The 24,156-nt window shown below is 36.5% G+C and overlaps 1 protein-coding gene across 25 annotated transcripts in view; it reads right to left on the reverse strand.

Moving 5' to 3' along the window:
- The window catches only part of TRIP12 (thyroid hormone receptor interactor 12), a 147,400-nt gene that overhangs the window by 26,386 nt on the left and 96,858 nt on the right, over positions 1 to 24,156 (reverse strand). For 10 of the 25 annotated variants that reach the window (XM_049712509.1, XM_049712505.1, XM_033425905.2 and 7 more), the window contains 17 exons: positions 23,762 to 23,910; positions 20,640 to 20,675; positions 20,463 to 20,558; positions 19,578 to 19,670; positions 19,221 to 19,382; positions 16,508 to 16,576; positions 16,252 to 16,417; positions 13,878 to 13,995; positions 13,600 to 13,759; positions 11,613 to 11,766; positions 9,593 to 9,821; positions 9,149 to 9,267; positions 6,661 to 6,868; positions 4,053 to 4,153; positions 3,655 to 3,829; positions 2,366 to 2,507; positions 1,317 to 1,508 (listed from right to left, as the gene is read on the reverse strand). In XM_049712509.1, the coding sequence (XP_049568466.1) occupies positions 1,317 to 1,508; positions 2,366 to 2,507; positions 3,655 to 3,829; positions 4,053 to 4,153; positions 6,661 to 6,868; positions 9,149 to 9,267; positions 9,593 to 9,821; positions 11,613 to 11,766; positions 13,600 to 13,759; positions 13,878 to 13,995; positions 16,252 to 16,417; positions 16,508 to 16,576; positions 19,221 to 19,382; positions 19,578 to 19,670; positions 20,463 to 20,558; positions 20,640 to 20,675; positions 23,762 to 23,910 (2,369 nt within the window). The remainder of the gene's footprint in view (positions 1 to 1,316; positions 1,509 to 2,365; positions 2,508 to 3,654; positions 3,830 to 4,052; positions 4,154 to 6,660; positions 6,869 to 9,148; positions 9,268 to 9,592; positions 9,822 to 11,612; positions 11,767 to 13,599; positions 13,760 to 13,877; positions 13,996 to 16,251; positions 16,418 to 16,507; positions 16,577 to 19,220; positions 19,383 to 19,577; positions 19,671 to 20,462; positions 20,559 to 20,639; positions 20,676 to 23,761; positions 23,911 to 24,156) is intronic. The other 15 variants (XM_033425907.2, XM_033425941.2, XM_033425877.2 and 12 more) reach the window with 3 other exon arrangements.

Here is a 24,156-nt window from a genome sequence, read left to right on the forward strand (position 1 = left end):
CTGAAGTTATAAATAAACCAATAGGTTAAGCAAGGCCTCATGAAAATGGAATGCTCAACAAGAAAATTTAATAGGCAGTTTTACAAGATCTAATCTACTGAACCTTTTTTGATGGATTTGGTTAGAACAGTGTTTCCAAAGAAATTATTTCAATACAGACATTCTTTCTGTATAGGCCCACAATCCCATATTCACAATTCCTAAGTCCAAAAGGCTTGAAAACACAACTCATTTAGTGGCAAAACCTGACTCAGACAGACACAAGGCCATTTGGAGTCTTAATTCAACCTTTCTTTAGTAGGAATAGTCCTATGTTTTGCTGCAAAAATATTTAATGTGTACAAAGTACTGTTCAGAATCCACTGGGGATATATCAGGTAATACATGCTGTATATACTGTATGGTAGAACTCGTGAAACCCATCCAGCCCCAAGGAGTTTCAGATAAGAGATTACAGACCTGCACATAATTTTAAGCATGGTATAAAACTATATCCAATATTGCTACACATCTAATGATTCTCAAATAAACATCAATTCTGCTTTAGGTAGCTGCACAAGTTAAAATAATATAATAATATAATATTATTAAAATAATAATAATAATGCCTGCAAACACTGAAAAGACATGGTGACACAGTTTCACACAGGAGACTTGTCCTTAGCCCTATTACACAGCTGAACCAGAGAATCTTCCCTAGGGATGCCTTCTCTTAAGCCATTATGAACAAGCAGAGTGATTCTGAGTCAACAGTGTTCATGTTCAGGTTACTCTCTTGCTCTCACTCACTGAGGGTGAAGGAACTGAAGCTGCTCTGTGGCTTCTGGTCTCATAATCCACATTATAAATGGTGATTAAGTACTCTTCAATGCAATTGTTAGTTCTGTGTTTTACATACAAAATAGAAATGTATATGTGTCTACTCTATCTTATGTCTATAGCTACACTATGTCTACTGTATTTCCCTTAAAAAAATATACTGCAAACTGCAATATGTTTAAAAACAGATATTGAGAATAAAATACATTCACAAGTGAGAGACTACTATTAATGGCTTGCCTGACAGAAAAACAAAGACTCAAGATTCATCAACCACAGAACAGGCCCTTGCTTCAAGTCACCATTTCGTTGTTTTATCATTTACCTGATGTATAAAAGACTAATGAATCCAACTGTGTATAATAAGCAAGCTAAACACTTTACCTCAATATCTTGACCAAAAACTACTCGAAATTACTACTGGGATGAAAATATACACACTAGTGAACAATGACGCTTAAAGTAAGACACACAGGCATTATTATTAGATAACTTACTGGAGAAGAAAAAAATACATGAAGGAATCTCTTTAATCTGATCTCTCTGCTCACAGCATCCTTTTCGCTTTTAGATGTCAAATAAAGCAATAGCTGCTTCACAAATCCACTATGTTGGATTTCAAATGATGAAACATCTGACTCTGAGACTATGCTACGGATTTCTACAAGGCACTCAGCTCCACCATCCACCTGAAAGAGTTGAAAACAATATTTACTGATTTAGACAGCCTTTACTAAATGCACAATTCACATTTCCCCAAAAGCAACTGGATACTTTCTTAACACCTTTAAAAAAGAAGGCAGGGGCAGGTGGTGCATTCTTGGTAGAGCTTTGAAAAATAACACCTTACCTACACACACATTCACAAAATGTTACTGCTTCATGACAAAAAACCAGTATCCATACTAACATTAAAAAAAAACAAAAACCTTCATATTCAACCAATGGAACTGTGTTAAAAAATAAAAAAAAGACAAAGGATGAGAATACGAATGGACGAATGGAGCTACAATACCAAAATGAAAAGAGATATAACAAGAGTTCAAGGTATGGCTTTACATTAGTACATTTAAAGTATGAATGAAACAGACAACTTCTTGGAAAACATGTACTACGCATATTGCTCAAAGTATATCAAAAATGCAAACAGAGTCAAATGAAACACAAAAGGCTTAGTTATTACATCTCTATCCTCTCTGAGTACTCTCAGGCCACAGGTAAAGAGGGGTTAAGGAAGGTCTTCTCAATGCTAACACCTGTAGCTGAAGAGGACTGAGAGAAGAGATGTGCTTGAGGGACATTTCTAAAGTCTCTTCGTTTGTCAAGAAATAAGGGAGGTGAAGGAAAGAAAGTCAAAGACCAGATGTCTAGCCCATCTAATGATAAAATGATGCACGAAAAGTCAAGGGACAAGTTAAAGAAATGTCAGCAGCAAAGGTACATGTCCGGCTAAAAAGCTAGAGAGTCACCAAGGAAAAGAAGAGCAGGACGGAAGAGACGCCGGAAGAGACAGAAGTGAACCAGCCAGATGCACCAGTCACGGTACCTGGAGGTTGAGTTGTTCGGTTGCAGCACAAAGTCTCTGAAGGACATTCAATGCAGGGTTGCTTCCATCCATGTTCTCAGAACTGAAATAACGCTCTACAAATTTATGTGCCTGCTCTTTAATCCAACCTTTGATTTTTTCTCTGCCAGAAGGAAAAAGATATTAAAGTCTCAGTGTACACAGAAAGGATTTCAATTATAACTTCTGGTCAAAGGCAAATAGTTGCTACATTTAAAATCCTTTTTGGCCTATGCTTATAGACTAGTAAATTCAGATTCCACATTAACCCAATTAAGTTTCAGTTTGAAAGTGGGCTAAGATATACCTAGAGAAATGCACAGGTACTTAAAATACATTTCAGGTCATTACATGAAGACCAAAGAAACAGTTCTAACTTCTAGGGACTCTACAACCTAAGAGTTTCCTGAGTGTTCACCTGAATGCAATTTTACATGACTGTTCTCTAAGGTACAGACATATCTGCACTGTCCTTTATTTATGTTCCCTGGAGAGCTGAAGTAAAGAACTATAGAAAAGAAACATCCACCTATTAGGTGCACAATTAGCTATGACAGCTGAGACCTCGCTGTTTAAATTACAAATTCTGATGGCTTCAGAAATCTATTTGCTTAATTATTTTTATTAACTGAAGTTCAGAACCACCAACCAACCAAAGCAATCAACCAAACAAAAAGAACTTCCTTGTTTTCCCAATGGAATTTGATTGTTTTAAATGTCTTATTTGCAGAAGAAGCACTCCTTGCTTGTATGTTACACCCAGAGCCAAAAGACAAAACAATCCATAGGATTTTAAAGAAATAATTTTTTAATGCCATAAACTGGTGTGAAATCGTTGAGCTGACAGAATTCTAAGTTTCTAAAAAAGGGCTCTGCTCTAAGAGCCTTACCTTCCATTGTAAAGGGTAGAGGAGGGTTATCATAAAAGAGCGCGCACGTATGTGTACAAAAAATATGTCCGCTTTCTTTTTCTAGAACAGAACTACGGGACAGGTTCAATGGGAAACCTATTTGTTTGGCTCTGAACATACACAACTCCCAAGTAGACATGTTGAAAGGAATTTTAAAATGTGAGACTGGAATGCAGGACAAAGCCAGACACAGGGTTCAAGAATTGAGAATCGGCTCCATCCTTGAGCTATGCCATCACATCTGAGCATAAATTAAAGATCTGTCTCCATGTTTCATCTCCATATAATAAATATGCTGACCGAAAAATGTGAAGTTTTTCTGACCTGAGAACAGAGGTGACACAGAACCCCCCACCTTACCTGTTATTGGATATGGTGTCCTTTGAGGCGGCCCTGGCAAGACCACTAACTCCCGCAGCTCGGGCCGGTTCAATGTTGTTGCTGTGAGACTGTGCGCTTAACCTTCCCCACGTTTTTGGATTCAAACTTGCCAGGAAAGAAGATTTAGGTGACTGAGTAGTGGTGGGGCTTTTAGCTATGAAAAGAGAATGATGATTAAATCATTTCAGTGCAATCGATGAAAGCCAACTGAATGTTAAGATTCCCACTCTTAATAAATTAGCTAAAAGAACTAACAACACTGGGAATTCAGGAAACTCAGGCATGCTTCAAAGCTATCAGCAATTTTAATGAAGTATGTATCCTTAACTGCTACCACCTTTCCCTTTACTGCCTCATAGTTGCATCACAAAAATTACCTTGATTGTCTACTTTGTCATCATCTCTTGGAGGTGAATACTTTGGCCTTCTTGATCCTCGTTTTGGCAGTCGTTTTCTCTTTAGAACATCACTTAATCGACTGTCACATGGGAAAACATGGGATAAGTTTAGCACTTACCATGATTTAGTATCATCACTCATTTAAAAGCAAGCTAAAATGGCAGAATATTGTTATAACAGGGTATTTTTTTCATTTAGTGATTATTTAATGCCAACTCTGCACCAATGTTCTAGAAGTGTACAAGACACAGAAAATGATTAGTTCAGAAAATAGCTAGCTATTTGACTATACTGAACTACTAAAAAGAAAACCAGGGACTTCCCTGGTGGTGCAGTGGTTAAGAATCCACCTGCCAATGCAGGGGACACGGGTTTGAGCCCTAGTCCGGGAAGATCCCACATGCCGTGGAGCAACTAAGCCCGTGAGCCACAACTACTGAAGCCCGCGCGCCTAGAGCCCGAGATCTGAAACAAGAGAAGCCACCGCAACGAGAAGCCCACGTGCCACACTGAAGAGTAGCCCCCGCTCGCCGCAACTAGAGAAAGCCGGCGCACAGCAACGAAGACCCAATGCTACCAAATATAAAGAAATTAATTTAATTAATTTAAAAAAAGAAAACCAAATAGAATATCTCATTAATCCTGTGTTAAACTCCAATATTAAATGCAGTACATACATAAAGCACAGGAAACAAATATGCAATGCATAAACTAGAAAAAGAATATGTTAAATTTGGGTACCTTATTTCTTCCCTAACCTAAATGACAATAAGTAAAATATACATAGCATTGAGTGTTAATATTATCAAAATACTTTCCAATACTACCCAAAGGAATTTCATGGTGTGTAATGGCAATAACATCCTAAATGAATGCATTTATAAGTATTTTAAAAAATTCAAAATTATCTGTAAACAAATGTGGCAAGTGATAGTCTGAGTAGCCTATTTTGAATTAGAATATATGAAGCAGAACGTATGTAGCCTTTGCGTACTATTTTCACTATCTTTAACACCACTAGAAATAGTTTAAAATATCATCCTTCAAATAACAAAGCTACATAAAGTGGGGAAGAAGAAAAAAAGTTCTAGTTCAGTTGGTCTATGACCCAAGTAAGAAAAAGTTTGAAAAAAATATTTAAAGTCTTCCAACATCTGACATGTCTCCTGAAAACACTTAATAGTGTGATCAATATACCTGACGATCAGGACAAGTGAACTTTCAAGGAATAAACTTAAAGTTAAACAATTCCACCTTTACAAATTTATATAAACTTTTCATTTAAAACCATATTAGAAGAGAAAGGAATCACTTAAAACTCTGAAAGTATTTTAAGAAAAAGGTCCTTTCCTCTTTCTTTAAGAGTATCAACTGTCAGAACCTATAATCATATAGGTTCTTGCATTGCATATTTGTTTCATATATTTTACGTATGTAGCTCAGAAATACGGCATTTGTCTGAGCTGCATCATATTTTACCAAGTGCCTGTGCTATAATATAGTATTGGGCTGGCCAAAAAAGTCAGATCGGATTTTTCTGTAACATCTGCAATGACTTAAGGTTACTGCAGCAGCTGGGGGAGGGAGCGGGGCTCGGGAGGAAGTAGAGAGGCAGGCAAGGCTGGGAGGGAAAATGGCAAGATAATCCAACTTGAAAACAGTGAAGGTGGAGGGTCTCTGGCATTCTCAAACTCCTTGGACTGTGCCCACTACATGGTACCACTTAAACCCAGCAGCTTCCTAAAATTAACAGTGGCTGTGCCAGAAGTCACAGAACTGCCAAATTCATACTTAAACCAGGCTGGACAACTGCCACCAAGGGGCACCAAAAGCAGCTGGGGTTCGGAGTGGGCTAGCTTCACAGGACAATGCTACCTTGCAGCTTGTAAGATTAAATGTTTGGACCCCACTTATTAAGTATAATGTTTTACCAAGATCTACTTTTCAGCTTACATCAAAGAAACAAAAACACTTTTAGAGTGTGACTTGTTTCAACACAACAAAAAGAAAACCAACACGAGGGTTTGGTAATGTTCTCAGCAGCACAGTACAACAAAGGAATTAAAAAAGAGGTGGAAGCAGAGAACTTAGAACTCTCATTTGCCTTTATTAACAGCAAAAGTTCCCATATGCCAGTTAAAGATAAATGGGAAATCGGGATCTTTTTTCCTTTACAGTCGAAAAATTCCGATTTTTAATATTTTTCACTATATTAAATATCTGGATTTCTTAAAGCTGGTATGTATGCTGCAATATAGTAAATAATCGCAAGATTATGGAATCAGAAATAAGGGCTCAAATCCCGCATCTGTAAAATAAGTACATGACACTATACCAGTCACTTAGCTTCTCTGAGCCTTAGTTCCCTTGTATGGAAACACCATGTATCTCTTGTGGTTCCTAAACATGGCTCAATACAACAGGTTTCTTCCCATTCCCATTAAATATCTAACACAATATACATGGAAAAATAGAAAACGTACACTCTCCATAATATTTTACCATTTACTTCCCTGTGTGAGTCTCAGGTACCAGGGCAGAGTTAAAGGCAAAGAGCACAAAAATCACTGCAAAACTCTGACTTACCCTTGAGGGCTCAGGTCTAAGGAATCATCTCTGCTGTGCTGCAAGCTGGGGGATCCCAGGTCAGCTGAGGCGTTAGTGGCAGCCGTGGCTGTTCCACTGCTGACAGACGTCGTGGACCCCAAGGATCCTGACCCATTCGTACATGCCTTTGGTGGACTTGTCAACAATGATTCCGATTCTGCTAAGTGTTTTACTTGATGCATTACACCTTTACAGAGCAGAGATTAAAGAGAGTATGTGTTAATCAGGACCACCTCCCCACCATTATAAGATCCCTAAATGCTAACACGGATTCACAAGGAATGAATAAAAAGTACCCGGCAAATAGGAAAATAACTTTAGGTGCCAGAGTCTTCAACTTGACTCCAAAGAAAAGTAGTAGGCAAATTCAAAATTAAAGAAAAGATATTTATACTGTCTACCAATACTCAAAACCCGAATGTAGGATACGTAATGGGGTCACATGTAAATTCCTACTGGAAATAAAATACCCTTTATAAAAACAATAAGCAATTGCAGAAATGCAGTGCACCTGTGGCTTGATAGCCAGAAGGAAGAAAAAGACCTACAGTCATTAACTTCAAATACTACAATGAGATAAGATCACAGTAACACTACTGCCAAAAAAAGAGAACACCAGCTATTGAAGGATGGTGATTTTCACATCCTTGGAGGTGTATGAGGAGAAATGAACAGTAACTTATAAGCCAGGGTTTATATTTGGGGTTGGACTGTGGCAAGATGTACATGAGAGGAGGGGGGAATATAAAGGTGTGTGTCTGAATCGGTGTGTAAAACTATATGCAAATCTGTGTGTCTGAATGTAGGTGAGTGCATGTTCACACAATCACATTTTTCTGGGGAAGAGTTCAGAGCTTTCCATCAGATTCTTTTTATTAAAAAAAAAAGTCTGAATGAATTCAAACTTCAGGCATTCGTTCCATAAGTATTATTTGCAGCAATCATATGCCAGACTGTGTGCTAGGAACTAAGGATATGGCCATGGCTAAGAAAAATGGATTCAGGGCACTTATTAACTAATGAGAAAGATACATTTAACAAGAAACTACAAATAAAGAGTGAACTGCTTATGAAAAAGAAAATACAGTGCTGTTGGAGCATACAATCGGGAGATGTAACAATCTAGAAGGCAGGCTAGATCTTTAGGAGTAAGTGACATTTAAGTGGAACCTGAAAGAACAGTGAGACAAGCCAGATGCAAAGGGGTAGAACCAATCTACATTCCTCCATAAACTTCATAATGTAAATGCTATATAAATATTTGGGGGCGGGAAATTCAACCTGACGGCATAGTTGATTCTACCAAAGTTTTTAAAAAAATCATTGAGAAAAAAGACCGATTCTGATATGCTTCCAAATCAGAAAGCAACTAAAAGCAAACAACAACAAAAACAGAAAACCAAAACCAAAATACAGAATGCAAAATACAAGATAATCTAAGGCTAAAAATAAGAATACATACCAGGCATTTATGTGAGCATAGAAAACCTGATTTGTTAACCATAGTTATTATCTCTGGGAAATGGAGAGAGTTTGCCTTCTATTTCACATAAATGTGTAGTGCTGGATTTTTTTTGAAAACTCACTGCTATTTGAACAGAGCTAATAAGAAACAGCGAAAACTTCTTCCCATTTGATTCAATACTATTACACTAGCATGTCTGTTACATTCTCAAGATGTAAAGAGAGATGAATCCAGCATAAGAAAAGGTGATCAAAAGAATGGAAAACAGATCATATGCATAAAGAACCAGGATTGTTTCTAAGACTGAAGATAAAGTGTTACGTGACGGGAAAACACCATCATTTTCTGCATCCTCACAAAACCAAAGTAACCTAATAGACCAAAAAGACCCATAAAGAGATTTCTGTTGACGAGAAGGAACTTTTGTTTTCTTGGCAGGTTTAAAAAGAATAAAACACCCAAATGAGTGATACAGTTTCATCTTCGAGGTCTTCAAGAAAAGAATGGAAAAGTATCATGTCCCCTAGGCTGATTTCGACATTGAAATTCCTCAAATTAGAGGACTACACCAATTGCATTCTGAAGATTATTCCAAGCCTTGAAATATTCCATTATCTACATAGTGAAGTAAAAAAATAATCCCTTTTACAGCTGTTCTGATCTACTAACAGGATTCCTTGGGAAAGTGACCTCTGACTTTTTCAAAAAATTTTTATGGGCAACTATATGTTATCAGCATAAAAAGAAAAGTCAATGATTGCTTCTGGGCCATAAACACTCAAATCATTGAAACTTACTAAGTGTTCATCAACAGACAGTGAATCTCACACAATCTATAACAAAAGATTTATAAAAGATGCTCTATATGTATTAAAGCTGTAAGCATGCAAATATCTTACATAAAAATAACAGTTTAATTTTTTTTCTATAGAGTATAACTATACTGAAATAATGTTTAGACTAAAAGATTAACCATGAATTAACTATCATGAACGGCATTACCTTCTCTTCTGAAATAAACACTAAAAATATCAGGTAACTTCTGCATTAAGATCTCTGCCATCTGAAGTGCTCCAACTACTATCTTCAGGTCTTGGCTTGATAGCATGGAAGCAATATGACTAAAAAAAGAAAGCATTTGTATATAAAACATTTGTCTGAATTTGATAATTACTGCTGGCCATCCTACTTTAAATTTGAGAGCAAAATATTTTAAGTGTCAAACCAATCCACCAGAACAAGAATTTTTCTTAAATGCTCAACTTCTGCATTTAATTTATTCTTTATCAAAGGTGTTTGTGAATACAGAAAGACAACGAAGGGCTCAAAATATTCCAAATAAACTGTTTTGTGCATATTTTTTCTGTACTATTTCTTTAAAGATTTCTGAAGTTACTTGCAGAGACTTGGATTTCTAAAGCGTTTTCACCACTTTCATGAACACACCTTGAAACAGCATGATTTTTCAGGACATCCTTTAGAAGTTCGGCATCCGCGAAATAAATTATCCTAAGAATTGCTCTAAGGCACTTATGTCTGACCGCAGGTCCTGCTGAGGAACTATACACTTCATAAAGAACACCAAATAATGTCTTAATAAAAGACTTAGCCAGTTCCGGATCCTCTTTCATAAGCTGTGCTCGAGCATCATCCTTCTTTAACTCTGAATATCCACCTGTAATAAAAAAAGTATAATCCTAAAGCTACAGACTTCAGAAACACAATAAAGTAAATAACATAAAGCATTCAAGCTGATGTAATTATCTGGAATGCTACAAAAACTTTTTGGTTATAAAGCAAATTAACTTATCTAATGCAATCAACTGAGGTCTATAAATGGCATTAAGACAAATTTTAGCCAGCTACAAAACCACCGGCCATTCTGGCCAGCTGAAAAGCACGAGGCACCACTACACTGGATCTCTTACTTTTACTAATATATGTTCCACAAAATATTGGAGATGTTTCAGTATTAGCCAGTTACACCACTAGTAAGAAATAAACAGAGCTGAAAAACTGGACAGTGAGTATGTAGCAAGAAACTGGAAAAACAAGATGACCTGTCACTTTGATTAGAGGGAATAAGGTGCAGGGGAAAGTAACAGATGAAAAGCGCTAGAACAGGGGTTGGCAAAGTATGGTCCAAAGGCCCAATCCACCCACCACCTATTTTTGTAAATAAATTTTATCGGAACACAACCACATATATTTGTTTACATATTGTATATGGCTGTTTGGCAGCTACAAGAGCAGTGCTGAATACAGAGACTGCATGGCCTGCAAAGGTTAAAATATTTACTATCTGGTCCTTTTCAGAAACAGTATGCTGACCCTTGCACGCTAGCCTAGACCTGCAAAAGCAATGAACTAAATCCCTCAGGAAAGGAACAAATGACAGAAACCTGAAAAGAAAAAAAAATCACAATCACCTATTCTTCATTAATTAAGAGAATTTTGGTGGGAAAGTATAAAATAAAAGGTTGGAAAGAACTAATATGATGGGGTGTGAGTGGATCCAAAGGTAAAACAGGGATAAAAGGATCGGATTTAAAAAACTGCATGGGCTGCAGGGAACAAACTGGCGGTTGCCAGAGGGGAAGGGGTGAGGGGAGAAAAGAAGTAAGTGAGGGAGATTAAGGGGAACAAACTTCCAGGTGCAGAATAAAGGAGGCACGAGTAAGAAATGTACAGCATGGAGAATACAGTCACTTACTGTTGTATATACCACCTTTGGTGACAGATAGTAAGTATCTATCATGGCGATCATTTGAAATGTATAGAAGTACTGAATCACTATGTTGTGTAACAGGAGCTAACATAGTGTTGTAAGTTCATTATACTTCAAAACCAAACTCAAAGAGATCTGATTTGTGGTTACTGGGGCGGGGGGGGGGGGAGGGGGGCGACAGGGGGTGGACTGGATGAATGCAGTCAAAAGGTATAAGCTTTTCCAGTTGTAAGGTAAATTAGTACTAGGGATGTAACGTACATGACAAATGTAGTTAACACTGCTGATGTTATATATGAACGTTAAGAGTTTCTTACCACACACAAATTTTTTTTTTCTATTTCTTTAATTTCTATCTATGAGAAACTGGATGTTCACTCAACTTATGTGATAATCATTTCATGACGTAAGTCAAGCCATTATGTTGTACACCTTAAACTTACACAGTGCTGTGTGTCAATTATATCTCAATAACACTGGAAGGCGGTGGTGGGGAAAGGGACGCACAGGACAATTCTGACTAGAGTCCAGGACACTGCAAATCACAGAAGTAGGAAAATCTTGGGGAAGATGCCAGTTAATATTGGCTCATTTGCCGATTAAAGCAACAACAAAAAATTAATTACTACTATGCAACTGTCTTAAGTTTAATAACAACACTCCATAAAACAATTATTTGTTATTGCAAATACTACTCACAGACAATACAGTACTACTTTTAACTCAAAAGATACTTACTACTGTTAGTATTGGCTAAGGGGTTAGGTTTTCTCTGAATGGCACGTGCTGTTCCCGTGTCCTCATTGATTTGCTGCATAGAATTAAAATCAATAGTATAAACTCGTCCCAGAGTGGACAAGCTTATCTCATCCTCACCGACCTGATGGGCTGCCTGAGAGCAAAGAGAGAGAAACCTTGAATATAAACATGGAGAAATTTATCAACTTAAGACACAGTGGGAACCCTCAATAAATGCTAACTTACATATTTGTTTCATCAGGTTTTAGATGGTGAAGTAACTGAATATACAAGTTTTAATAGTGTGGATGTGACAAAACTCATTCACTCAACAAACCGTTTTTAATTAAACACAAATATATATTACAGGACCTTTCAGGTCCCCTGAGACAAATACAGGTAAAATCCTGATGAAGGATCCAGTCATGTAGAATCACTGACATGAAGACGACACTATTTGTGTTAAAAAGGCCTTGAAGACATTGCTGACAGAAAAAAATTGTTATCCATAAATCTTAGTATCTAATTCTTAGGTTAAAATGTTATTTACAGCATGGATTCCTAGCAGCCCATCAAAATCCTCCTTTAAACAAAATGATCCTATAAAATTATCCTTAGGAAACAAAAAAGACTTTACATTTAAATGATGCCCTAAGATTGAAAGGGACACAACTGGAACTAAAGAAAGTAATCCCCAGGGGTGGCAAGTATTCCAAAGTATGTATCTCAAATGAGATAATATGATTAACACTGTTTGCTTGATTTTAGACAGCCTAAAGAAGTGATAAAATATTCATTCTTATGGAATTCCTTGGTTGAATGGAAGACAGGACTCTTAGGAAATATAAGACAGTTAACTAACAGTGAAAATACCATTATCGGGAAAATGCTAAAAAGAAGAATGCTCAGCGTTAGAGACCACGACCTACTTATAAACTAAGGCTAACAATGCACGAAGACCAGTCGCCTTTAACTTCCTCATAACATAACAGCTAGCTCTGAATTTAGATATTTTCATAAGATCTTCCAATCTTGTAACATGTTTTTCACAAACTCATTTTTAGAAACTAACTAGGGGAAAGGACCTTAAAGAAAAAAAAGGCTATTTAAGTGTCATGTCCTAAAAAATTCTAATAACACAGGTTGAAATTAGAAATTATATTAATACTTAAAGTAACTTATATATGAAAACATTAGTAAATGATGCTTGACATCTCAGATAATGCAGTGACCCAACACTTCCTAAACTAGGGCAAATATTTTCCTAACCTGAGAAATTTTTGAAATATTTCTGTGCAAACTTAATATGAAGAAGTATGGAAAAAAGAATAAAATCACACATAAAAACCTTCACAGAAAAATCACGAAATATTTTAGTGTGCTTCTTTCCTTTGCCCTTATTCTTCTTTTCTTTTGCAGAGTTCCCAAGAGTCAGTCACATAATTTTTCTGAACATTTTGTTTTCATTTATAGCATATTGTATTTTAAGTCATTAAAATCTATCCCATTACGGTCTGGATTATATACAAACCTATGTATATTTCACCATTTACTTAATCATTCATCTAAAGCTATATATTTAGATTGTTTCCATATTTTTGCTCTTTAAAAATACTGAGAAGCAGCTACTTGTATGTAATCTTTGCTTTTGAGAGATTTCTTCTGGATAGGAGATAGAAGGGACTTTTAGAAACACGTAGCCTAACTCCCTCTCATGTTTCCTTTCAGAAATGAGGAAACTATGGAACAAAGATCTTAAATTACTTGCTCCAAGTCAATCAGGTAGTGAGCAGCAGAAGCAGGACTAGAACACCATGTTTTCTGACCTGAACAGAAATGAGGACCTTGTTCTCAGGAGACAAAATGAGAAAATCTTGAGTTAATTCAACATTGAGCACATTTAAGTACACAAGTCCACCTCCCCACTCCAGCCCTACACCCACTCTCCACCAAAATAAGACATATTTAAACGGTACGATGAAACTACTACCTCAATGATCCGGCTGTCAATCCTGTTATAGGGATGCCAAAGGCCCCGGTCATCACGCCACTGCCATATCGCACCATCTGTGTTCTGTGCATTTCCCTTCTTCAGCATGGTATCAACTGCAAAAATGCCTTCTTTTGGTAAACATGGCATAAGTTCACTGAAAACGAAAGGTGCAATTATTTTAATAAGTAGCTTCCTGAGCTGTCAGTAAATACCAGGTTTCTAAAGTAAAATACCCTCATATAAACCACAGTTATTACTGGCCCAATCTTTACCAGATCAGAGATGTCAGTTCATACAGTTCTTGAGGACTTCGTGGAACAAGATCAATCTGTTCCTGACAACTTCCATTGGAGGCACCACACAGGAGAAAGTGAAGAGTTTCTGCAATGTCTGTAAAACCAACAACAAAAAGCAAAACCCTATGAAACTACTTATATTGCCATATTTAAAAGGCAATCATTGCCTAGGGGGGAAACAATTAGAAATATTTTCTTGTACAGCTATATACCACAGAAATTAAAGTGAAAAATCCAAATGAGTTGTCATTAAAACCTTAAAAAAATTATGAAGATTTAAACAAATTCTTTCTGAGGACTTAAAGTTTGAGTCCTAACCTTCCAGCAAGACACCTAATCACAAATCCACTGCAGAGACTTCAGGGATCTTGTATTACTTTCCTTGAGGAGCTTTGCAAAAAAGGGTACTAAACATATTTTATCCTCGACTCAAGTATATTTGTATATTTGTTTTCAATTCAAATATACTGAAAACATGTGACCAACAGAACAAAACAGCAGTTAAAAGCATCTGAAATTACCGTATTGTGATCAGGAAAACCTTTACCTTAAATGACAGTAAGCATGCCAACTAAATTTAAAGATCATTAAAATATCCTCTACCACAAGCTTCCATCCCCAGAAGACATCAGTTTATGGAAGAATTTGCATGAAAACTAGTTTAGTGTACTGACACTGACAGTGAGTGGAGGAAGCCCCCAGGCTCCAAAGGTTTTGGTCATTCTAACAGCTACGCCCTAAAGACAGGGCTGTGTCTCTGTTGGTATCTATAAAATACTACACATATGCAAAAGATAAACATTTCATTGAAATGTTCTGCCAGTAATCAGTAAGTTCTGCTGTCAAGGAAAGTATTCACCATTAATTTGGGCAGAGAGGTGTGGATAAATCTCTGACTCACTGAAATTTCACAAACAGTGATTAAAATTTTTAAGCAGTTCTTGAAAAAGTCATTTTGCCAACTTTCTTAAGAAATATGAATAGATGGCAATGGTACATTATTAACTTCTTCTTTTTTAAAGAGATCAGAGGATGACAACAAAATGGAAAGAACCAGAGAGGTTCGCGTTACTGAAGTAGAATGATTATGCGGCAAACTTCCTAAGTATGCAGAAGAGGTGAAAACATTCATCATGCTAAAGAAAAAAATTCCAAAACGTTAAAACAAACAAAAGTCAGACAGGAATTTCCCAAACCAGGATATAGGAAAATGCTGTGCCACGCCACACGGTAACAAGAGATAATCCTGTAGGCAAACTTCAAGAAATGGGAAAATTCAAGGGGGCCCTAGGGATTTTAATAAGCAAAGTACATTATGACTACGCAAAAAAAGAGTTAAACCTTTCCCAAGCTTATCTAGGCAGAGAGGACTTTGTTCATGGCATAAGCAAAACAGTGTTCTCTGGGATACTAAGTTCAGGAAAGACTCAATGCTGTAAGAGGAATTTCTTCAATAAAGCACCTCAGCAACACTATTTTTCTACAAAATTCTGTGCCATGTGCTAAAATTCATAAGTAATGCGAAATACAAAACTGAGTCCCCCCCTCCATCCGCCCCCAAAAAAGTCCTCTTATACCACTTAATATACTGTTTGAAGTGGTGGGACAAAGACTGTTTTGTCAGTGAGTGTCATCACTGACTCCCAAGGTAACGTCCTCAGAGATTAGAATTATGGACATGAAATTAACCACAATGATAGGTGCTGCATAAAAAAGTGATCAACGCTCTACCAGCAATAATCACAACATACGGATGTCTTCTGACATAAACTTGTGAAATCTAAGGTTTAAGAGAGTAATGGGCAATGGCAATAGCAGTGCGATAAAACTCGGTACCCTGCACACGTAAGTTTGGGAAAGACTTAGAAATATTAAAGTAGCAAAGATCAGAGACATTCATCTGTGTAAATAAGTTCCAACACTTTGAGGGAAGAAAGCATTCTGGGATCATAAACTGCTGGAAAATCTAATATGGGAAAAAAGGACTACCTATAAGCAAAAGAGAAGCAGTTACTGGTAACATAAAACTCAGAATTCTCCTAATGAAGCATCATTACTTAATTGATACTGTATGGAAAGCAATGACTTTGGGTCTTTAGCCCTACACCAAGGGTAAAATTTTAATATATTATATACTTTAAAAATTGTATGTAGGCAGCATTACTATATTGTCACAACACAAATTTATTACATATTAACATTTTTCTTCCTTTACTATCCAGTGCCTGTGATATTAGCCATTTCTACTTGCTTATGTTGACTTTACTTATTAACAGAAATTAAACTCACACACACACACAAACACAAGCTGTTTTTCCCGTATAAAACAGAATAATAAAATAGCACTTACTTTGCTTCATAAGTTGAACAGCTAAAGTTGGACAGTTGGAACACATCAAAGAAAACATGCGAACCACCATTATAAACATCCCAGAACTTAGAATTGGTGGAGTTACTACCAATAGTTGTTGAACATTTGTTAGCAGATCTTTGGAGGCAACCTGCTGGAGTAAATTCTTCACAAACACAAGAAAGAAAAAACTGTTACTTCGTGAGGCAGCAATTTAACAACTTCATGAAAATACCAACAAAGACTAAACGCTTACCTCCTCATGTTGAAAGTTGTCCACTAGACGTGCAAAACAAAGGCAAGTGCTTTCTACTGACTTTTTGTCCTTTTTAATAAAGGAAAATAAAGTTTGTTAATATAAAACATTTTCACTGTCGTACGTCACTCCCTTATCTTCTTCCTAACCCCAAATTCTTCAAGACTTGCTTAACTAGATATGAGCTTTGAAAATGCTGTGACCCTAATAAGCAAACAATCAGTAATGTCATGATTTCAAAGCAAAGGGAATCATACTGATAGAACCTCTCTCCTCCATTAAGAACCCAACATATAAAAAGCAAATAGAAAGAAAGGGAACAACTTTTGTACTTCTATAATTTCAATACCTAAACAAAAACTATAATAAAGAAAAAATAAACATCCTACCATTCTAAAAAGCCTTACAAGTAGAAGTGCTTAAAACATGCATTCACTAAAAAGTTGTAAGTAGTTAAGTATGTGTGTGAGCCAGAGATTTACTGATAATAAGAAAAACTTGATATAGATTTGCTCTATCATTATGAAAACAATCTAAATACTATTAGACTGATCTTAATGAGAAAACATTTGGAATAACTCTCATAAGAAAAGAAAGAACAATTTAATGGCATAGTTTGATAGACTTCGGTTTTTTCTAATTGATAAATGGGCTTCAGATGTAAAAACTAGGCTTAGCTGTGTAAAAATGAAAGGAATTCTGGTATTATAGAAGTCCTACACCTTCGCTGTCATGATTTAAGTCTAGAAAGAATGCTACAACAACAGGACCCATTATTTAACTTCTCTGATTCTTGGGCCATACTTCCAAAATAAGGTAAACTCACACCTAACTAGAGAACATTTCTAGCCCCCATAAAGTAAAGGTTATCTCAGCCTGCTAAGTTTTTTAAAATAAATAAAAAATGAATGGCACTACTTGTGTCTTGATCATCTTAGAAGCAAAATCCTCCAGTGATTCAATAATCAATATTATTTTACCTATCTTATGTAAACACCTTATTTAATATAGGTATACCTCATTTTATTGTGCTTCACTTTAGTGCACTTCGCAGATACTGCATTTTTGACAAATTGAAGGTTTGTGGAAGCCCTGCACCCACCAAGTCTGTTGGCACTATTTGTCAAACAGCACTCCCTCACTTCCTGTCTCTGTATTACATTGTGGTAATTCTCCCAACATTTTAAACCCTCTCCCCCTCCACCAGCAAAAAGATTACGAGTCCCTGAAGGATCAAATAATGGTTAGCATTTTTTTAACAATGAAGGATTTCTTAATTAAGGTATGTACTTTTTTTTTTTTAGACACAATGCTATTGCGCACTTAATAGACTACATCAGCGGTCCCCAACCTTTTTGGCACCAGGGACCAGTTTCATGGAAGACAATTTTTCCACAGATTTGGGTGGGTGGGGGGGCAGTGTTTCGGGATGATTCAAGCTCATTACACTTACTGTGCTCTTTATTTCTTTCTATTATTATTACACTGTAATATATAATGAAATCATTATACAACTCACCATAACGCAGAATCAGTGGGAGCCCTGAGCTTGTTTTCCTGCAACTACATGGTTCCATCTGGGGGTGATGGGACCGACTCAGCTCCACCTCAGGTCAACAGGCATTGAATTCTCATAAGGAGCGCGTGATCTAGATCCCTCGCATGCGCAGTTCACAGTACAGTTCATGGTCCTATGAGAATCTAATGCCACCACTGATCTGACAGGAGGTGGAGCTCAGGTGGTGCTGCGAGCGATGGGGAGCGGCTGTAAATACAGATGACGCTTCGCTCACTCACCCGCTGCTCACCTCCTGCTGTGCGGCCCAGTTCCTAACAGGCCACAGGCCACCACTACCGGTCTGTCGCCTGGGGATTGGGGCGCCTACATTATAGGGTAAAAAGAACTTTCATACGCACTGGGAAACCAAAAACTTCTTGTGACTTGCTTTATTGTGATATTTCGCTTTACTGCAGTGGTCAGAACTGAACCCACGGTATCTCCGAGGTATGCCTGTATATTTTATGTACCTAATTTTCCCCAAGAAGATTTTAAGCACACTTTGTAAAGGTGACTTAAAAGTCAGATCTCTAAAAAGCTCTTTAGCAATAACAACACTTTGAAACATTACAAGAAAATACAATTTCTCTAAAATCTCGAAGCTTAACTCACGAACTGTCCTCCACCAGGGGCTCTATAAGCTCTGCTTCTCATACTGCAACACCAGGCCCACTGATTCCATCTACTAATTGCTCCTGTTCTTCTCCAACCCCAGACAGCTGCAGTCTGCATTTCTTATTTCATTTCTATCTGGCACATACATAGTCTCATCTCTCTTCTGATCTTAACCCATACCCTCCTAGTCTTGCCTGCCTAACCCAATACGTTTCAGGAAACGGTGATCTTTCTAAAAGGAAATTCTGATCATATTACATAGGAAACACTCAGTGTTTGCTGAAATCATAAATTTACCCCTAAAGTCAAAATAGTTGAAGATATCATAAACGAAGAAGTACTGTTCATTTGGGTAAATCCACTGAAATTTCATAAAATAACCTAATATAGAGTACATGACTAGGTAACAGGAAAAAACACAGATCAGAACATTTCCAAGTTACATATCTAGTTGGAAGATTTAAGGTCCTAGTTGAAATTAGCATTTAAAAAAATGTAATAAAAATGTTTTATGATACATAAAATAGGCTTATGTTTTACCTGGTGGGTTAGCCTTTGGGTTAGCAACGGGAGGGAATCTGCCACAAAATGAAATTCATCTGGTGTGATACTCTGGCAGCAATTGGCTGCAATTGCTAGTGCATTCCGTTGGGCATTTATGCTGAAGAACTCTAGATACAGCAAGCAGTCTGCCAAACCACCCTAAAATATAGGAAACTGTTAAAGCCAAGAAATACCCTTTTATCAGCAATTTTTTAAAAAAGCCTACTAAAAGTCTAGCACATCACTTGGAAACAGCATGTGTACCTTATAGAGACTGCAATCTAGGAACTAATACAAACGTGGATCTAAAATCCAACATTAAATGAAATATAGTCCTTCGGTAACAACACTTACCGCCTGTAGAATGGCTTTACTGTGTCTACGTGATAACATCTCCAAGGCCGTCAAGGCCTGCTCTGCCACATCAATACACTGAATAACTTGCAGCTGGGAACATATACAAAGGAAACTTAAGGTTATCATTCAAGTTTTTTACTCGATGCTCACCTTTGCATGAATAAACAACACTTTCTCTAATTTCCATCAATCTATACTGCTTCTAACCTGAAACCCACCATAAGAAACCAGTGATGTATGCGCTTAAGCCAAACATACTGGCAATACTTTTCTTTTCCTTCCAACTACTTTAAAGATATTGAAAAATATGTTTCACATAGAGAATAAACTAAATTCAATTATATAACTTTAAATCTTCATATTTAAAATAAACGGGTTGGTTTATACAACAAATTTTAAAAATCAAGTTTTAAACTTTATACCATATTCCAAAGTTATCAGATAATGCAAATTTTACTGTGCTATGACCCTGAGCAAGGCACTTTGTCTCAGCCTTCTCAGCTGTAAAATGAGGGTATAAATAGCTATCAACCTCACTGGGATGTTTTCTAGAAATAATGAGATTATTTTTAATCAACTGCTTTAAGTTCTCTGAAAGATTTTATACTAAGGCAGTAATTGCTATTATTAAAAAATTATAATACTGGGTTGATTTTACAAATGCTTTATTAGCATCAACTTTAAACTGCCGCTCTGCTAGACGTAAAACATTTTTCTGGAACCTTGGTTAAAAAATATACTTTAGTTAGATAATGGATGCTAAAAAATGTCTTTTAATGTGGCCTCACAATTTGATGTACTACTTTAGAATTCAACAGTCAAGAGTTCTCAACTTGATTCCCCATGCCTGCTTTCGAACAAGTTGGGCAAAAGTAGGATTACCTTTTCTAAAAAGACAGGAATTGCATCTACTACAACAGCGGATGATCGAGGAAGTGCTTCCATCATGTATGTTAAGGCTCGACAAGCATGGTTCATCTAGAAAAGAAGTCATTTTTACTCAATGAAAACTCAAAATTTAAATTTGGAGTGGTTTTTAAAAACACAGTACATACTTACAATATCAAAATTATGCTCCATCTGCAGTAATGTTATCTGTTTAAAAAGATTATAACAAAGTATTAGAAGCTATATTCTTAGAAGTCCTAGAAGTATTTCTTCTACTTCAACTGAAATAGAACTATATGATCCAAGAATTTTACCATACAAAAATAATATCAAGTTAAAACCTAGCATGCATACACAAGAAATGATTATGCTTAGGAGGGCATGACACATACACTGAGGCACTGACTTGGAATAATCATCATGAATGATCCAGGTCAAAAGCAAAGCCTGCCTGCTGCTTACAACCAACCCTCCTGGTGCCTCTATTCCCCCATTCAGAAGCTCATTAACGTGTCACTGAGGGCTTAACAGGTGTCAATAAGTTCTATACATAAGTAAACAGACCAGCAATGCACTGACATTTGTTAAATTAACAACTATCAGTACAGATTCAATATCATAGCTTAAACTCTTGTAAATTAGCTTCTCTAAAAGTTGAGCGAAGCACCATTTAACTCAGCTGTAAAGTACACAGTAGTATAGGATTTAAACACGATATTGATCACATCAAAAATGAATTATGCGCTAATTAAAACTCAAAGTAATATAATTATTTTACAGATGCATGAGTTAGTCTAAACATCTGATTTTATTTTAGTTTTTCTTGTGGGAAACACCTTAAGCAGATTTTAACCATGTTTTTCAAAGGAGGGGATGCAAAACTACTACAGATATACACTCCATCTTCCTGAAGCAGCCAAAGCTACCAAAGAAATTTCCTACCTGGGGAAAGAGACAATCATTCACTGTCTTCTAGTTCAACGGAAATTTTAAATGCATTGAATTTAAGCTGTAAAGTACCTTTCAATTAAATGTACGTCAGACATCAGATATCCTAATGCAATATTCATTTAATATGAATGTCTTCTCAGCTCTGAATTATGCTTGGTAAAATATATCTATACGCCAGAGATCCTGATAACTGTTTTTGTTAAACACACAACATAAACACACACACACACATGCACAAGCGTGCACACTCTGTCTCAAATCACCTACAAAACAGTCACTTATAAAACACCTACTCTAAATTAAAGTGGTTGTTATGCTAACAGAAAAAGTAATAAGTTCTCCAATTCTTTAAGGTGGCATGAACCTTGTAATACCACATTTGGGAAGAACTGCTGTAAACAGATTCTTCACCAAAAATGACTGTTTATGGTCACACAGGTGTATGGTGATTGATGGATATATATTTATAACATTCAACTGTGATGAAAGATAAATCTGGACAATTCATTATTAACAGCATGAGCTGACTTGTGCAGGTCTGCCAAGTACTTAAATCTAATCAATACAACCAGCAAATTAAGAAAATTGGATTATGCTAATGTTTCTGCCTAGATTTAACAACTTCTTTATTTAACCAATAAAAATTGCAGTTTAACAGAGATAAGTACATGGTAAACCTAGTCCTTTGTTACTATTTTTTTTTTTATTTTTATTTTTTTTTACTACTATTTATTTTTAAATGAACAAAAACAAACAAGGAAGTTTAATTCAGGTCATAAAAGCCAGCTATTGAAGAAATCAATAATTTGAGCATGAATATAAACATAGGTAAATGTCAGAGTACAAAGGCTAATACTGCTTTCATGAAACATTAAAAAATTAATATGCGAACCTGTAGAGTGGAACTGGTAAGACTTGAGAGCTAGCTTTTGTTACCAGGAGGTCTGCATGGCAGAAGGTAAAGAGACTGCTCTATCCTTTATCACTTCCTGCCAGAGCAGAGCCATCCAACAAATAAGAACAGGCCGAATAAAGACTATGTCATCTTGTATTTGACTGGTCTTCACTCAGTTCTCTCCGTAATGTGATAACGTGATCAAATGAGACAATCTGATACTCCAATCACAGTTTCATTTTTGTCAACTTTACTAGATGTGTAAACAAAGACTTGAATGACATTTAGCTTCCAAAGTAAAATACACTATGAATGTATATTCATGCTTATGTTAGTCTTTTGTTACTATTTCATTCAGACTTAATTTTAATCTTAACTTATACCCTATTTCTTTAATCTAGCACTGAGAAAATTACCAAGCCACTATCTGAAAGATGTATTATGCTCAAGGGCCTACATTTAGTAACAGCAATTTCTCTTCCTGTTGTTTTCACATTAAAAAGCTTAAGCGATTAAGATATTAATAAATTCTAAATATCAACTCACAACTGTGTTGAAAAATCATTAAGATTTAAAAAATTGTTTTTCTACTGTTGAGTACTGTTTTGTTTCTTTTGTTTTTGCTCAACATAAAACCTTTTTTTTTAGCTGGAGGATCCATGTGGTGTTCTGGCTTGACTGCTCTGCCATGCACACTGCTATCAAGCATGAAACCTTGATGGCCCACAAAGAGAACCCACAAGTGAGCTGCTTGTTACTGTCCTGTGAATCACCAGTTTAAAAGAAAAAAGCATATAAGTTTTGGCATAGTACATCAAGGTATCACCTGATGGGGCTAACAACTTAAAATTTAAAACCACGTAGTCATTGAAGTATCAAAGATAGCATAACTATTCATCAAGAAATGGTTTAGGGCTTCCCTGGTGGCACTGTGGTTAGAACTCGCCTGCCAATGCAGGGGACACAGGTTCGAGCCCTGGTCCGGGAAGACCCCACATGCTGTGGAGCAACTGAGCCCGTGTGCCACAACTACTGAGCCCACGTGCCACAACTACTGAAGCCTGCGCGCCTAGAGCCCATGCTCTGCAACAGAAGCCACCGCAAGGAGAAGCCCGTGCACTGCAACGAAGAGCAGCCCCCGCTCGCCGAAAGTACAGAAAGCCTGTGCACAGCAACGAAGACCCAACGCAGCCAAAAATAAAATAAAAATAAAAAATAAATTTATAAAAAAAAAAGAAATAGTTTAGAAATTTTACTCATTCATCATTAACAGTCACACACAATCTCTATAAAGCATGAAATAAAAGCACTAAGCCACACTCTACTATCTCTTAGTTCTATCCTATTTTAAAATTCTTAATGACAATAATGTTTTTTAGTAAAAAAAAAAAAATATGGGCAGCATTCAGAGGACGACTGGGATAAAACGAGGGGAAGACTCTCTTACCAAAGCTGGAACTACACTCTTGACAGGAAACCCTCCCAGTGTCTCCTCATTTCCCATGACCAATAACTGACACATCTCAATAACTGCCTGGAGTTGCTGGCTTTCATCGCTTGCTTGTAGTCCTTGCAGAAGCTGCTGGGCCTTAGAACCTTCACATGGAAAAAAGAAAAAATCATTATTTTTAAACACTTAATATTATTACTAGGTGTTAAGTGTGACTTCCCATGCTGGCTGCTTTTCTTCTTTGGATCCCAATTAAAGGCTAGGTCTATACCAGTGTTAAGACAGGCTGCTGATTACCCAAGACGTAACTATGGCAGAGTAAATCCAGGTAATTTAAAGTAATGTCACAGTTATTTATATTTTTCTCTTTTAAGTTTTATCTTTTTAAATGA

The sequence above is a fragment of the Orcinus orca genome, chromosome 7 (assembly GCF_937001465.1).
Source record: "Orcinus orca chromosome 7, mOrcOrc1.1, whole genome shotgun sequence".
NCBI lineage: Eukaryota > Metazoa > Chordata > Mammalia > Artiodactyla > Delphinidae > Orcinus > Orcinus orca.